The sequence below is a fragment of the Gallinula chloropus genome (genome assembly GCF_964237585.1).
Source record: "Gallinula chloropus genome assembly, chromosome: 5".
NCBI lineage: Eukaryota > Metazoa > Chordata > Aves > Gruiformes > Rallidae > Gallinula > Gallinula chloropus.
Genome location: NC_140090.1, coordinates 17,089,054 through 17,105,332, shown reverse-complemented (window position 1 = coordinate 17,105,332; position 16,279 = coordinate 17,089,054). Strand labels below are relative to the sequence as shown.

Genomic DNA, 16,279 nt, shown 5'->3' with positions numbered 1-16,279 from the left:
CCTGCCAGGGCTGGGAGTGGGGGGAGCGCCGGAGCCCCCTCCGCGTCCCCGCGGGGACCCGGGCAGCCGGGCTCGCCGCCGCCCCAAGGGTCCGGCCGGGGCCCCGGCGGGTGGGTGCCCGCTGCCTGCCTCCGCCGGGCCGGGCCGGGGCGGGCGGGCACCGCGGCCGGCGGGGCTGGGCTGGGGCTGGGGCTGGGGCTGGGGCTGGGCTGGGCAGGCACCTCCGGGCGGCTGGAGCGCGGCGCGGAGGCTGCTCCGGAGAAGGAGGAGGAGGGACGGGGCTGCGAAAGCATCTGCCTCCGACAGGGAAACCGGAGCCCGGGGGGACGGACAGGGCGGGCCGGGCGGGGGGACTCCTGGGTGCCAAGCTCGGCTCCCGGCGCGCAGCCACGGCCGCGGCGTGGGCACAGCCACGGGCACGGGCACCCTCTGGCAGCGGCTCTGCGGGTGCAGCCTGGCTGACCCCGCGTCCCACCGCTGCCCTTCAGCGGGGTCTGGCTGGCACAGCCCTGTCCCCCGCGGCTCCGGGCCCTGGCACGGCACTGCCTGGCACGGCCCAGCTCAGCCCTGCAGCCCTGCCTGGCTCCACTCAGGGTCCTGGTGCTTCCCTGTCAAACCTGGCCCAGCCTCGAGGTCCGTCCCCCCCTGCCCCCAGCACATGCCCGTTGCTCTCCTGCCCAAACCTGACCCCCCTGACACAGTCTTGCCCAAAGCTGCATTGCCCCCGCATTGCCCCCCAGCACAGCCCTGATTGGCCCTGGCCCTGTACTGGGTGCACCTGGCACAAGCCACTCTCAGTGGTGCTGCCCACCCTCAGACCAGGTTGTCCTGCCTGGGGATGCTGGAGAGTGACACCCCCACCCCCACCCCAAACATCCTCCAACACTTGGCTCTGACTCCTCTGGAGAGACATCCTTGGGGCAGGGGGAGATGCAGGTGGGTGACAGGAGCATACCCCGGGAGCAAAGTGACAGGGAGAAGAGTGCAGGGAGGGTCTGCTTGTTCACAGTGACCTCATCTCAGGTGCAGCCAGGACCCAGGAGGGAGACGGCCCCCAGGACCAGATCACAGCAGGCAGGAGCTGCTGCCAAAGGCAGGAGGAATCTGAGGGGCTTGGGGAGGCAGGAATGATGGGGGAAGGGGGGGGGGGTGGACACACGACACGACACAACACACAGCAAGGGTGGGTGGCTGGGGACAGGAGGAGCTGGTGCCTATAGGCTGCCACCCCAATTTTCTCTCCATGCAGCCTCAGGAATGGTTTCCCAGGGCTCAGCCCCGGGGCCTTGGGTTTCTGCTTCCTCTTGCACCACCCATGACTCACAGCAGAGCTGGTGATGCAGCTCACAGCCCAGCAGTATCAGCATCACAGGTCCTGGGGCTGTGCTGGGGGGTCTAAATGCACCTCTGCACTCACCTCCACTGAGCACCCAGCCAGCCCACTGGGTTATCCTGAGGGAAATGGGGGTTCTGCCACCAGTGATGGGCAAAGCAGAGCACCCTCCTTGCTTGATGAGCTCACCCTCCCTCCAGCAGTGATTTGGGCTCTGTCCCCCTTACAGAGAGGGCAGCACGCCCATCTCCAGCCCCTGGCTTGCCCATCAGCGATCCCCTTGCACCCATCCATGGCAACTTCTTTCCTTCACAGGGCACATTTGCTCCTCAGCAGCAGCGTTTGATGGTGAATGATTCAGGTTTTATCTGCAGCTTGGCACAGTTCTCCTCTCCCTCTGAGGTGCAGGAAGTAAGAGACTCCCACCACTTCCAGAGGTTTCCCACCTGCTCCTTCCCTGCCCTCCCACCAAGGGACTGGGTGTCCAGTCAGCACCCTTGGCATGGCAGCCAGGTGTCCTGGCCCCAGCACAGGGACACAGGGACCTTCCCCGAGCTGGGCAGCTGCATCATGTCTGGTCCCTGCTGTATTTCGCTTTCACCCAACAGCTTCCATCCTATCTGCCTCACAGGAACCCTTTCGCCTCGAATCTAGGGGAGAAGCCAGCAACAGGCAGCTTTTGAGGGGGGAACACGACACATCCCTGCCGAGGCTGGCAGCAGGCTGACGCCGTGCCCGGGGCCCGGCAGGCATTGCTCGGTGCGGGCTGGCTGTTAAGCACAGCTCATCTGCCGGCGTGTTGAAAGTGCCTGTTGTCCCCCCCGCCCCGAGCCCCGGCCTCCCTGCAGAGGCAGCGCGGGGCAGGTGAGAAGCTTTTATCTGATTTCCTAAGGGCAGAAAAATCCCTTTGATTTTGCCCTGAAGAGGGGAGCGGGAGGAGGGGGAGCCCCGTCCCGGCGAGCAGGTGCGGCTGGAGCACAGTGACTCACTTATCAGCTCCCAGCTCCCCGGGGTCGGGGGGGTCGTGATGTCCCCAGCATCGCCCGGTGGGGACATCACCTGGGTCCCGCAGCAAAACCCCTTGAGAGGGGCTATGGGGCAGGGTAGGCAAAGGTGGGCTCCTTGTGCTTGTAACAGGCTGGCTGGGGCCAAGGGCATGCCCAGGATTTGCCACTGCCTCCCAAATTTTCTCCCAGCTGCATAATAATCCCCCATTAGCAACAGGGAAACTGAGGCACAAAGATGCTGAGACCTGCTTAAGCAGCCGGGGAGTGAGTGCCTGCTACCCCAGCTCCAGGAGTTCACTCAGCCCTGCTTCTGCAACGAGACCCAAAGGGCCACATCCTTCAGGGGACAAGGACACGGTGGTGACACCGAGCTACGGGTGACGGTGATGCCACCGCCACTGCTTCAGGCTTCTATGCCGTGGCTGATCCTCTGTCTCTCTGCCTTCCCTCGCCTCTCACAGCTCGCCCCCCGCCCGGCTTTTGTGTTATTACAAATTATAAAACAATTTTTTCCTGCCGTCCCGCATTCTTCTGCCTCCTGCAAGAATTTTAATGTATTTATTTTTGCTATCAGGGGAAAGCGCCGTGTTCCTCAGCCACCCCCGGGCAGCCCCGGCCCCTCTCGGCCACTGATGGAAATTAATGATGGGGGATGTAGGGGGGAGAGCAGGCACCCCTGCACCCCTGCAGCAGAGAAGTGGGGGGATGAGTGTCTCCCCCCAGCCAGCCACAGTTTCCCCAGCATCAAGGTCTGAGTGAGCAGGATGGAGAACTGGGCTGCGCTGGGGAAGGGTGATGGGGCAATGGGGGCTGGTCCCCAGGAGATGCTGCTGGTTATGGGCTGGGGAGGGGATGGCTGTTGGGTGGGCAGGGCCAAAAGGTGTTTTGAGGTCCAGCTGCAGCAAGGGCTTTGGGCTCCCCCAGACATCAACCCACCCTGGCCTGTGCAACAGCATCCACAGTGGTCCTCATCCTGCTCACAGGGACAAAGCACCCCCGCAAACGCCCCATCCTGCTTGGGGACACGCAGCCCCCCTCCTTGACCCCCCTCTGCCCCTAATCTGGTGCCCTGGTGCTACACCGAGCTCTGTCTCTCGCTCCCCACTGCATGACCCCAAGGGCAGGGATGGGGGTGTCCCGGTCCCCCAGCCCTCCTGCCCCACAGCCGCAAGGTTGGGGGGGGGGAGGCTCTGGTTGCTGGGAGGGAGTGGACAGGGGGAGGAAGGAAAGGGCCTTTCCCGCTGCGGGGAAAGCGTGGTGATTTCCAACCCAAACACCCCGGCGCTCAGCAGCCGCATACTTTCCCAGCGTCCCTCCCCTCCTTTATTCCCGAGGACATTGGCGATCAAACCCAGGTTGGCCCCATCTCCTGCTCCTGCAGTGAGGTCATCGAGCTGTGTTTGTGACATCCCGGCATCTCCATGGCAGTGCGCTGTGATGTCATAAGCCCAGGGTTGCGACCTCACAGCAGGAGGAGAATGATCTTATTAAAACAACACGGTCCCCATCCACGGCGGCTTGCAGCAAGGGGACTCCAGGGCTGGGTAACAGCTGGCAGTGGGGCTGGTGGCAGCCAGGGGGACGCTGGGGACAGAGCCCTCGCTGGGCTTATGTCACCAGTGGGAGCTGGTGGTGACACAGGGCACGATCCGCTTCCCAAAGCAGAAAGCAGCCCTCAGGGCTGAGCTCCCAGACCGATGCAAACACACCAGCCCCATGGTGCTGGGGTGACGGCGAATGTGGGGACAGCCACACCAGGGCTCACTGCTTGGGGGTCACCCAGGCTCAGTCACAGCACTGCCCACCTCCAGGGCTGGGTGTCTGGGGCCTTATCGGGGTGCAGAGCCCTTTCATGTCGGGCTGGCGGGCAGCTAGTGGAGCTGACGAGGACCTGTCCCCAGATCAGAGCTGCCTGGCGCTGACAGCAACTGCAGGGCCTGTTCTTAAATTAGACAAGTCCCCTGCCTCCCCCTGGCCAGCACTCCCAGCCCCTGACCCACAGCTGGACACAGCCTGGGACATTCCAGCCTGTGGTGCTCCACATGGCCAGCGTGCTCCTCACACACGTGTGCATCTGTGTGTGCACACACCGTACCCCCATGGAGGGCTGAGTGATGCCCAGCCACCGACAGAGAGGGGATGGATGGATGGATGCATGGATGGATGGATGGATGCATGGATGGATGGATGGATGGATGTGTGAATGGGAAGATGGACAGACAGATGGGTGGGTGGCTAGCTGGATGGATGAGCAGGCAAGTGTGGGGATGGGTGGGAAGATGCATGTGTTTGTTGATGGATGGATGGATGAATGGACGGACGGATGGACGGATGGATGGATGCACAAACAGCTCAGATGATGGATGGAGTGATGGCTGTGAGATACAAAGCTGCATGCAAGTGTGGATGGATGGATGGATGGATGGATGGATGGATGGATGGATGGATGGATGGATGGATGGATGGGAAAGAGGGTGCCCCTTGCACTACTTAGTGAGCCCCTGTGGCTCTGTACATCTTCACTCTTTCCCAACCACCTCAGCCTCATGCAGCAGCAGCAAAGACCCAGCTCTGTCCTGGGAGAGAGGGGAACATCCGCATCCTGAGGGCAAAAAAACTCCTCAGAGGGCCTGACCTTGTGCTGCTGCAGCAGTGCACCCTTGCTACTAGCACAGGATCTGCTCTCCGTTGCCCAGAGGGGAAACTGAGTCCGGGGGGAACTGGCTTGTGGTGCAGAAAAGCTGAAACCAACCTGGCACCGTGGCCACCCTGCTCCCTCCAGCTCCCCACACATCTGTCTGTCTGGCCGTGGGGAGGATACACATTGCTTGGGCTGAGAGCAATGTGGCTGGGAGGGGGTGTCCTTGGGCCCCCATGAGCCATAAACATGATGTCATGTGGCAGCGTACACAGCCTGCTCTGTGCACGGGTCCCCAAATGGGCTTCACAAGTTCTGCGTGGGAGGCACCGACCGTGGCCCACAGCCAAGGGAACTGGAGTGGGAGATAAAATCAGGTTTGCTTTGGGCTGGAGCAAACAGTCTTTTTTGCAGGAGGATGGGGAGAGTGGCTGGAGGAGGGAGGACACTTCCCTGCCTCCGAGGGCTTGGTGGGGAGCAGAGGTGATGGGGGATGCCCCAGCAAAGCCTGGCTCTGGTCTGACAGTCCCCATCATCTCCCTTTGCGCCTACTTGACTTAGAATAACTTCGTAGGCACTTGAAGTCACTAATCAGCCGAGACCACTTGAGAGCAGCCCGGGGCTGCCTCCCATCTCCCACGATAAAGGGCCGACAGCCGGGGGCTTGCTCCGGCGTCTCACTCCCACGTCCTCAGGGAAAGGTCCTGGCCTGCCTGGCTCCTGCGGGGCACAGAGCAGGGGAGCCCAGAGCAGACCTCATGACCCAGTGCCGAGCCCGGTTTGATATGAGGACACACCCCATCACACTGGTTGATATACCTTGTTTCAAAAGCTTTGTGCTGTCCCCAGGCCCCTGCCCTGGTCCAAGTGATCACCTGGGAAATGAGGGTCCCACTTGGGAGAGGAACAAGAGGATCCCACTTGAACCCTCTATTTGGGAGAAGAGCAGCTGTCTCCAGGCTGTCCCCATCCCTCTGGATCTCCCCATGTCTCCCCTGCACAGCCCCAGCGTTGCTTCTTACTCAGGCAGTGACAGTGTGGTGACACACAGCTGGCATGACAGGCCATCTCCAGTTAAATACTGTGGGCTATTTATGGTCCCCAGGGGACCTCGGGCTCAGCCTTCTCACAGCCTAGGCTTTCCTGGGGGTGAGTCAGGGGATGTCCTCCCCTGGGACACTCCGCTTCCCCCTGCCAGCTGTGGGAGAGCAAATGGGGGCCAGTGGATGCAGCCCTGGGAAAACTTTCCAGCCCTGGGTGACACGGCACAAGTCACGCAAATAAGCTGTCACTCCATCCCAGCAGCCAGGGCGCTCGTCTTGGGGGCAGCACCCTGTGAGCAGTGTGTGCTGGGTGGGCTGAGGGGCAGAGCAGCGGAGCGGGGGTCCCTCAGCGCTCTGCAGCCACAGGTCCCACCAGTGAGGGGAGGTCAGATCTGGCAATGCAGCTGTGGGACATGTGGAGTTGCAGCACCCCTGCAGCACAGGGACATGCAGGATGGGACCTGCCACCCCCAGCTCCCCACCCCCCTGGATAAACGCAGCATTTGCTGTCCTGCCTCTGCTCTGCTCGTCACCAAGCTGGGGACAGGTCTGGCCCCACGCGTGAGGACTTCCCGGGAGCTGGCGGTGCCCCCGGCTCCCCGCGGCATCCTCCAGCTGCGGATGTGTCATGGCCCAGGCGCTTCCCTTCGGAAGTCCCCGCCGAGCGGCTCCGGGGGGGACTCTGACGCACCCGACCCACCCCTCCTTCCCGCAGGGCCTCCCCCACAGCCCTGGCAGCCGGCTTGGCGGAGCCCCCGGCCGGCCCCCGCCGCCGCTGCCCGCGGTCCGAGGGCGGTGAGCACAGCCTAGCGACGGGACCTGGAAGCAGCCGGGCTGCCGGTGGCCTTCCCAGCCCGGGCCGGGATGCGGGGGGAGCGAGGACCGGCCCGGGGAGCCGCGGGGGTCAGCGCTGCGGTGGTACAGCCCAACGTGGCCAAGTGCGGGGTCCCGCACTGGGTCCCCAGGACAGTCTGCGGGGGGGGGAGGGATGGATGGAGGGAGAGAGGGAGGCAAAGGAGCCCTGCAGAGAAGGATTTGGGGATACTGATGGATGAAAAATACTCTATGACCTGGTAGTGTATGCTTGCTGTCCAGAAAGCTGCTGTATCTGGGACTGCAAAGCAAGAAGCGTGGCCAGCAGTGTTCCCCCTCCACTCCACTCTCATGAGACCCCCACCTGGAGTACTTCCAGGAGAGCTTCCAGCTCTGGGGTGCTCAGCACAAGAGAGGCATGGACCTCTGGGAGCAGGTCCCAAGGAGGAGGGCCGCAAGAATGATCAGGGGACTGGAACACCTACCCCATGAAGAAAGGCTGAGAGACCTGAGGTTGTTCAACCTGGAGAGGAGGAGGCTCAGGGAGACACTGTCTCAGCCTTCCAATGTATAAACGGGTTTATAAGAAAGATGGAGAGAGGCTTTTATCAGGGTCTGCAGTTTTTACTGGTTTTGCAAGGATCGTCAGTTTTAAACTGAAAGAGGAGGCAGGGTCCCGCTTCCCAGCAAGGGGAGGTGCAGCCGCAGCGTGGGGGAAGAGGCCGAGGCGTCCCCTGCCCCGAGGAGCGAGAGCCGCGGGGTGCCGGGCCGGGAAGCCCCGAGGGGGCTGGGGGACCGGGCTCTCCCGCTGCCCCCGGCTCTGGACCGAGCTCGGGCCGGGCGAGCTGCGGCGGTGGCTGTGAACAGCCGTGAGATGGCGACAGGCGCTCGCTCTTGGCCGCCCCAGCCAGGGATGCTCCCGGGTGGCGGCAGGCACCGGCGTGCCCGCATCCTGCACCGTCAGCCCCGGCCCCGCTGGCAGGGAACGTCCCAGGCTGGGACATCCCCGTCCCCACCGTGAGGCGGGAGAACAGCCACTGCCGGGACTGTGACCCGGGGACAAAACCTCCCTGGACGAGACTTTGACCCCCCCACACACCCGATAAGGATGGTTAATCATCAGCCCTGAGATGTCCAAGCCAGGCACGGTGCTGACTGCCCCGGGAGTGACTCCTGGGCAGAGCAGTGTCCTGCTCCGTGGCAGTGCCAGGCTAGCCAGAGGAGACATGCCCTGCACCTGTGGCCTTGCTTGTGGGCTGGCCAGGAGCTGGTCCCAAGCTCTCCCGGGTGTGATGACAAACCAAACCCACCCACAGCTGGGTTGGCAGCCCCTGCACCAGGCACACCAAGGTCTCCCCATCAGGGCTCCTATCTGGCAGCAGCTGGAGGGAGCACTGAGAGAGGCCCTGGGCCTGCTTTGGACTGGGCCACCATCCTGTGCTGCAGGGAGACAAGGCAGGGACAGGGTTATGACAGGCCAGGGACGGAGGCAGCGCAGGAGGGCTCAGGCTGGGCAGGAGGGCTCAGGCCTGGAAAGGCAGCAGCCTTGAAGAGCAGGCCCAGAGGTGAGCCTGGTGCCGCTGCAGGGGCTGCAGGGGCTGGTGCCTGGGGAACCGTGACTAATGCCTGCTGCCCATGGGCCATGCCCGGCGTGCAGCACCAGGTACTGACACCAGTGCCGGTGCCACACACTGTGTCATGCCCAGGGTGCTGTACTGTGCCACTGAACAGTGGCACCCTGTACCCCTGCTACGTGGCACCAGGTTCTGCCGATGCCAGTCCCTGGTACCTATAGCACCCGGCGCATGGTGTGTGACACTGGTGCCCAGTGTAGCATACTGGCTGTATGGCACGTGGTACCCGGTGTGCCGGAGCCCGCACCCGGTACACTGCAGCCGGTATCCATGGCCTGGCAGCAGGTGTGCAGCAGCTGGCACAAGGTACCCAGCACGCACTGCCCGGTGCTCTGTCCCCGCCGTGCAGCAGCCGGTACCCTGTACCCAGTGCGCAGCAGCCGGTACCAGGGCCGGTTACCCGGTGCGCGGTACCCGGTGCGCGATGCTCAGTTGCCGGTGCGCGGTGCCCGGTGCCGGTACCCGGTTGCCGCCCCCACACCGCCCCCCGCACCGCCCCCGGTGCCGCCCCACGCCGCCTCCGGTGCCTCCCCGCCCCGCCCCGTCCCGTCCCGTGCGCTGCCGACGGAGCATGGCGGGCCCGAGCGGCGGGGCTCGGCGGTTGCTGCTGCCGCTGCTCCTGCGCCCCCGCCCGCCGCCGCCGCGCAGCATCCCGGGGCCGCCGCGCAGGACCGGGGGCTCGGCGGCGGCGACGGCGGGGCCGGCGCGGCTGAAGGGACCGGAGGAGCTACCGGGGCCGGGGCTGCTCCGGACTTTCGTCTGGCTCTTTCTGCGCGGCTACCTGCTGCACACGCACCGGCTCCAGGTGCGCCGGGGCAGCCCGGCCCGGGGACTGCGGGGGGCCGGGGCTGCGGGGAGCAGGGGGGGGGGGGGGGGCGCTGGGGACCCTGCTGGGGTGCGGGGGGTGGCTGGGAGGGGTGCGCGGGGTGGAGGGGCTCCAGGGAGGGTGCTGGGCGGGGGGGTGGGGGCTGTGGGAAGCGTGGAGCGGGTGCGTGCTGGGGGCAGATGGGCTCCGGGGAGGGGGAGCAGCCTACAGGTGACAGCGGGGAGTTGAGCGGGGGCGGTGGGATGGGGGAGAGAAGGGGCTGGTCAGCGGGGAGCATCCCTGCACCGTGGGGTGACGCTGGGGTGAGCGGCACAGAGAAGGGCCAATGCAGGACTGGGTGGCCTCAGGAGGGTCCTGCCAGCTCAGGGCTTCTCCAGCATCCCCGAGCCAGCCAGGCAACCGAGGGCGAAGGTTAGGGGCTGGCTCGCAGCATCCCAAGCTGCACTGGCTGCAACAAGCCAAGGAGATCCGGGTTTGGGAGACAGGCAGCCAGGCAGGTGTTTGGGCAGGGAATAGGCAGGCAGGAGAGGGGCAGGCAGAGGTGTTTGTTTCCTTCTCTCAAGACTTCCTCGTACGTCTCGAATGAAGCAAGCAGTTGGCTTGGCTGGCTACGGAACCAGGCGGCATCTTCCAGTGCCCTGGAGCTCTGACTGGCCAGATGAGCATGCAGGAGCAGGGCTCCCTGGCACCGCAGAGCACAGGGCACTGCTGCCTGGAGAAAGGGCTGCTGCAGGGCAGCGGGGCCTCAGGGAGAGGGCACGGGAGCTCCCTGCTGCTCCCTCCTGCCCTTTGGAGCTCCAAGAGCAGCCCTGCTTTGCGGACAGATGCCTGCATGATCCGGAGATGCCTTTCCCTGGATCCTGGCAGCCCTGGCTTCTCTCAGCCCTGCTCGCCGAGACCCGTGCTGTGTCGGGTCCCGGCTGCCAGCAGATGCCGGTGGGCAGGCTTCAACCTGGGCTTGGCCCCGTGGCCCCACGCAGCGTGTTCGCCTGGCAAGCTGCCTGCGGCACTGGGGCGGCCGTCCCTCCCCCTCCTCCTGCCACCATGCACAAGGAACGTCTCCCCGTGGTGACGAATCCAGCTGAATCCGGGCGCAGGCTGCGATGCAGTCAGTCACCAAGGGAGATTGTACCACGTGTATCCCCGCAGCCGCGGGGAACGGGGACCAGGGCTTCTGTGCTAGGTTCCCTGCAGCCCCCCGGGTTTGGCCCTGCTCCGCAGGAGCTCTGGCAGCGCCTGGGTGGGATGGAAAGCACCCCTTGGACATGGCCCTGTGTAGATCCACTTGCAGATGGGTGCCCGGCTGCCCCTGAGGGGTGCACTTGGGGGTCACGGTGCTCCCCGGCGTAGCACCCTTGGGTGGAGTTGAAGAGAGGGGAGTTGTGGCTGGCAGAGCGCAGAGCAGGGCTGATGCTGGTGGCTGTCCTCTAGCCCAAGGCCACAGGGCCATGCCCCAGGGGTGATAGCCTGCCCTGCGAGCATCCCAGTTCTGCCCCAGTCTGGCACTGCCCTCCCATTGCTGATCATTAACCACCCTTATCTGGTGGTGGGTTAGGCTTAGGGTTAGGTTCAAGGACCTATGTAGGGGTGGCCCTGCATCTCAGCAGAGTCCCGTGGTTGGCAGTTGTCCCTGTCCCTGCTGTCCCTTGCTGACCTTGCTTCCCAAAAAGATCCACAAGGTCCTCTGTGCATCTCTGGGGTGGGTGAGGGATGTACCAGCCTGTGCTGGGGTCAGAGACACCAAACCAAGCCATCTGCAGAGCACCTCAAGGATGGTGCCAGCCTGGGGTGGGGAGGGGGTCAGAGGCAGGTGCTTGAGTCCAGCTGGTGCTGAGGCGTTCCTGAGATGGGTGCAGAGCAAGCTGGACACATGCAGGGCAGCATCAAGGAGGGACTGGTCCAACTCCTGTTCTGTCCCTGTCCCATTCACCCTGCTGTGCTCTGGTGCATCACAGCTGATGTCCCGGCGCATTTACGGCCCCATCTGGAAGTCGACCTTTGGGCATTATGAGAACATCAACATCGGGAGCCCGGTGGTGCTGGAGCAGCTGCTACGGCAGGAGGGCAAGTACCCCATGCGGAGCGACATGGCCCTGTGGAAGGAGCACCGGGACACCCGGCACCTGCCCTACGGACCCTTCACCGAGTGAGTCCTGCCCTGGCTGTGCTCTGCAAGGTGGCAGGTAGCTCCTGTCCCTTCCTTGGGTGTAGGGTCCTGCAAGCAGAGTGTGTGTGTCCCCCCCAGGCAGGAGGCCATGGCCATGGGGGGTGGAAAGACCCTTGGGGTGGTTCCAGCCTGGTGTGGGGTGGATGCTCCCAGGGATTGGGAAGTGGATGCCTGCCGCTGCCCCCTGCCCAGCCATGCCCCCGCCACTGAGCCCCATCCCCGTGCAGGGAAGGGGAGCGCTGGTACCGCCTGCGCCAGGTCCTCAACAAGCGGCTGCTGAAGCCCTCGGAGGCCGTGCTGTACGCGGACGCCATCGGGGAGGTGGTGTCGGACCTGATGGCGCGGCTGCGGGACGAGCGGAGCCGCAGCCCCTCCGGGGTGCTGGTGGGGGACGTGGCCAACCTGCTCTACCGCTTCGCCCTGGAAGGTAAGGGGGTCACCCCCCTCGCCCCTCCAGCCCTGCACCCTCTCCCCATCCCTGCAGGGGTCTGGACGCAGCCTGTTCCCACAGGGATCTCCTATATCCTCTTTGAGACCCGCATTGGGTGCCTGAAGCAGCAGGTCCCCACCGAGACCCAGCACTTCATCGACTCCATCAACCTCATGTTCAAGAACTCCATCTTTGCCACCGTCCTGCCCCGATGGAGCCGTAAGGTGCTGCCCTTCTGGGACCGCTACCTGGACAGCTGGGACACCATCTTCGCCTTTGGTGAGTGGTGACGATGGGGGCCCAGTGGAGTAGTATTGGACCCCCTAAGGACCTCAAAAGCGGGGCAGTCCCCAGCCGTGTGTCCTTGTCACCACCCTCACTCCCTCAGTGCTGGGTTCTGCGCTGTGTCCCCACAGGCAAGACCCTGATTGACCGAAAGATGGAGGAGCTGGAGGGGCAGGTGGAGCGGGGCAAGGAGGTGTCTGGCTACCTGAGCTACCTGCTGGCCAGCGGCAGGCTCAGCCTGGATGAGGTCTACGGCAGCGTGGCCGAGCTGCTGCTGGCCGGCGTGGACACGGTGAGAGCTGTGTGGCCGCTGTCTTGGGGAGAGTGCTCCCCAGGCCCTGCGAGCTCTGGGCTGGGGGTCAGGAGGGTGGTACCCCACAGGGGCAAACCCTGAGGGGTTGGTCAGTATGGGCCCCACCCTCTGCTCTGCTCCCTGCCCTGCTCCCTTCCTGGATTTCCCCTGTGGTCGCTGCCCCTCACTGCTGGTTTCCCTGTGTGTCGGAGCCCAGGCTGATAGTGCTGTGCTGGTGCCTTACTTGCCACAATGCCACTCAGGTACCAGCCCCATCTCACTCCCTTCCATGCTCTCCTTACCCAGACATCCAACACACTGTCCTGGGCCCTGTACCACCTCTCCCGGGACCCGGGTGTCCAGGAAACCCTGTACCAGGAGCTGAAAGCTGTCGTGCCTCCAGACCGGTTTCCTGGTGCTGAGGATATCCCCAAGATGCCGATGCTTCGGGCTGTTATCAAGGAGACACTGAGGTACAGCCCAACCTTGCCCCTGCCCTGGTGTCCCTGTCAACATCCCTTTCCCCAGGGCTGGGGGCAGCCCCTTTTCCCCCTGCATTGGGGTACGTGCCAGCGGGGTGGCTGGGACACAGGGAACCGGCCAGGCTTGGCGCAGGGCTGGGTGTCAGACCCCCAGGGCTGTGTCCATCCAGCTCCTCCCTGGGCAGAAGGATGGAGCTGCTGAGCTGGGGGAGATGCTCCCAGTTGTCCTGGATGCAGCTCTCTCCCCCTGGGGTTCCCAGGCGGGTTCTGCCCCCAACTAACTCTCCCCATATTCCAGGGTCTACCCTGTGGTGCCTACCAATGCCAGGGTCTTCTATGAGAAGGACATTGTCATTGGAGACTACCTCTTCCCCAAGAACGTGAGTAGGGGCTGTGTCACGGGGAACCCTGCTGTGCTCAGTGGGGCCAGGCGGGGGTCGTTAACCCCCCTTTCCCCTTCTTGCCCCTGCAGACCCTCTTCGTCCTGGCACACTATGCCATGTCCCACGACGAGACCTACTTCCCTGAGCCTGAGCGATTCCTGCCCCAGCGCTGGCTCCGGGGCCACGGCTCCCCCCATCACCCCTTCAGCTCCATCCCCTTTGGCTACGGGGTCCGCGCCTGCGTCGGCCGCCGCATCGCTGAGCTGGAGATGCACCTGGCTCTTGCCAGGGTGAGTAGAGACACCACCCCCCCACCCCCACCCCCCAATTCCAGGCAGCTTGTCATGAGTTGGGATGGAGGTCCCAGGCAGCCCCTGAGGCATTGCCACCCCTTGTCCCCACAGATCATCCAGGCATTCGAGGTGCGGCCGGATCCCCGCGGCGTGGAAGTGACGTCTGTGTCCCGCATTGTCCTGGTGGCTGACAAACCCATCAACCTGGAGTTCATTGCTCGCCCAGGGGCCCCCTGATCGCGTGCCCACACCCCCCACCCTGGGTGCCAAGTGGGGACCCCCACTGCCCCATGAGTAGGGGCAGGAAGGCAAACCCCACCCCAGCACCCACCATCTGCCCAGCCTGGGCCGGGAGGCTCCCAGAGCCCCACTGCGGGGAATATGGGAGGGATGAGGGCTGCTCTCAAATCGTCCCTGGGGCATTAGTGTCCCCCTACCCCAAATCAACAGGAGGCTGGGGAACTGCTGTGCCTTTCACATTCTGCGAGGGGTTGTGTGTCCCCCGTCCTGTGCCCAGCTGGGCTGTGTCGGGGACCTGGGAACTCTGCTGGGGTTGGGGGGGGGGGGGAAGTGGGGAGGGGGCTTGCAGCCATTTGGTGTCTCCTTCGTCCCATCCTTGTGTAGCTGTGCCTGGATCTGTGCCTGGAGCCAGGATATCTGGGTCTTCTCTGAACAGCTGACCTTGGCCTCAGCCACTTCTTTGTGCCTCAATTTCCCTCCTGCCTCCCCTGGGAGGGTTGAGCCGCTGGCAGGGGTTTGGGGTTTGCGCCTGGTCCCGAGAGAGGGAGCCAGCCTGTCACCACCCAGCGCTGGCACTGCATCCCTTGGCAAAGAACAGCCAGCGCAGGGGCGGTGTGGGGCACCCGGGACCTTTTGCTGTCAGCCATTATCTCACCGAGATGCTGACATGGGGGCACAGGAACGGGGGCAGGGTGAAGCAGCCAGGAGGGCATCGGCCCAGCACCCCCAGGCCCCTGCCATAGGCCATGGGCTGACACCCCTGGGCCATCACAGGATCTCAGAGCTGGCAGCAGCCACAGGCAGGGGCTGCACTGCTGCTTCCAGAGCTCTCAGAGGGCTGGGGACCAGCACGCACCCCCTCCCCTCACACCCCTCCTACCCCCACCTCCCTGCTCATGGGGGGCCCAGCTGGACTGGGGGGAGGCAGCGAGCAGACACACCTTGCTTAAGGCTGCCCTCCCTGGGGCATCCCTGAGCGACCCCTCTTCACCCTCGCTGCAAGGGGCCATCCCAAGTGGGTCCCCCAGCCCTGCTGAGCAGCCAGCACCCCCTCCCCAGCCCACTCTCTCGTGCCCAGCTGCACCCTAGGGAGGCGAGGCCGTGCTGCCGGGAGCCGGCTGCTTTATTACAACGAGGCTGAACAGAGCAGCAAATAAATACCCCCCACCCACCCCAAAACACATCTGGGTCCCCCTGCAAGTGCCTGTCCTGGCGCCAGCTCCAGCATGGGCTGTGCCTCTGCCAGCGTGCTCCAGCCCGCGTGCCCATACAATGAACAAGCCTGTGTGTGCCACTGAGCCCACGCTATGTGGCACCCAGCACGGCCGGCCATGGGCTCCACTTCCCGGGGAGGGCTGGAGGCCAAAACACTCAAACCCAGCAGCAGGATGGGAACTGGGTATCTGAGTCCCCCAGGGCTGGGCGTGGGGGGCCCCATGGGGGTTCCTGCACTCAGCTGTGGGCATGGCACATCCTCCAGCACGGTGCCCATCGAGTGTCACCGCGTGATCGCTGGCAAGAGGCACCCCTGGGCCCCCTTTTCCCCACTCCCTGCCACCCCGAGGCTGGCAGGATCTGGCCCCGGGACTCAAGGCAAACCCCAGGACTGGGACAGGCAGACAGACCCTCCCCGGGGAGAGCCTGTGGAGCCTGAGCCTCCTCCTGCAGCCCCGGGGCCAGGCGAGAGGCCCCCAAGTCAGATGAGACAGCAGTACTTCCCTGGTGCCTTCAGAGTGAGGAGCGGTCGATGCCTGTGGGGCGAGAGAGCGCGAGGCCGTAACGCCCCAGCACGCAGCCTGACGCAGCGCTGGGCTGGGCACCCTGCGCCATGGCCCTCCAGCCTGCCCCAGCGGCCACGGGACAGCACAGGGCTCAGCAGGGGCTCGCCTCCATCCCTGGCTTGGATGCAAGCCCTGGAGTGGGGAGGGAACATCCTGGTGCCCCCCTCCTCCAGCAGCTCCTGGCAGCTACCCCCATGGGCACCAAGATGGGGGTGATCAAAGGCCCTGGGATGGGGAAAGGAGAGGGAGGGGTCCCGTGCCTGATGTGTTTAACTCACCCCACCCTGCAGTCCCGTTCTGTGGGGAGCAACTGGTCATTGCTGAGGGCATGGGGGTGGACATGGGCGGGGCCGGGGGGGGGGCCAACAGTGGGCTCTGACAGCCCCATGCCCATGAGTCAGCCACGCTGTGCACGTGGCTGATGGTGGGTGGCACAGCTGGGGCATGCAAGTGGGGAGGGTCTGTCCCCTGTGTTCCCCCTGGTAATGGCACTGGAGTGGCTAAGGTCTAAGGGGAGCTTTGAGGCTAAGAAGGGCTTTTCTCCCTGGGAGCTCTGCACCCCAAAACAATCATCCAGCCCAAAGCCCAGGGACCTGCAAAACCTGCATCCCATATGCTGCCTGGATGGGAGA

General features: G+C 64.5%; 1 protein-coding gene across 1 annotated transcript; it reads left to right on the top strand.

Moving 5' to 3' along the window:
- The first annotated feature begins 9,034 nt into the window (after positions 1-9,034).
- Positions 9,035-16,029, top strand: CYP27A1 (cytochrome P450 family 27 subfamily A member 1). Its single transcript, XM_084264764.1, has 9 exons — positions 9,035-9,273; positions 11,250-11,440; positions 11,689-11,888; positions 11,973-12,170; positions 12,308-12,468; positions 12,775-12,941; positions 13,249-13,330; positions 13,423-13,623; positions 13,738-16,029. The coding sequence occupies exons 1-9, from the start codon at positions 9,040-9,042 to the stop codon at positions 13,861-13,863; spliced, it is 1,560 nt and encodes a 519-aa protein (XP_084120890.1). The 5' UTR covers positions 9,035-9,039; the 3' UTR covers positions 13,864-16,029.
- The last annotated feature ends 250 nt before the right edge of the window (positions 16,030-16,279 follow it).

Excerpts from the sequence above, each read along its gene's own strand:
- CYP27A1 (XM_084264764.1), top strand. The coding sequence starts at position 9,040 with ATGGCGGGCCCGAGCGGCGGGGCTCGGCGGTTGCTGCTGCCGCTGCTC. Across the intron at positions 12,469-12,774 it reads TGCTGGCCGGCGTGGACACG|ACATCCAACACACTGTCCTG; the intron begins GTGAGAGCTGTG and ends CTCCTTACCCAG. Across the intron at positions 13,624-13,737 it reads TGCACCTGGCTCTTGCCAGG|ATCATCCAGGCATTCGAGGT; the intron begins GTGAGTAGAGAC and ends TTGTCCCCACAG.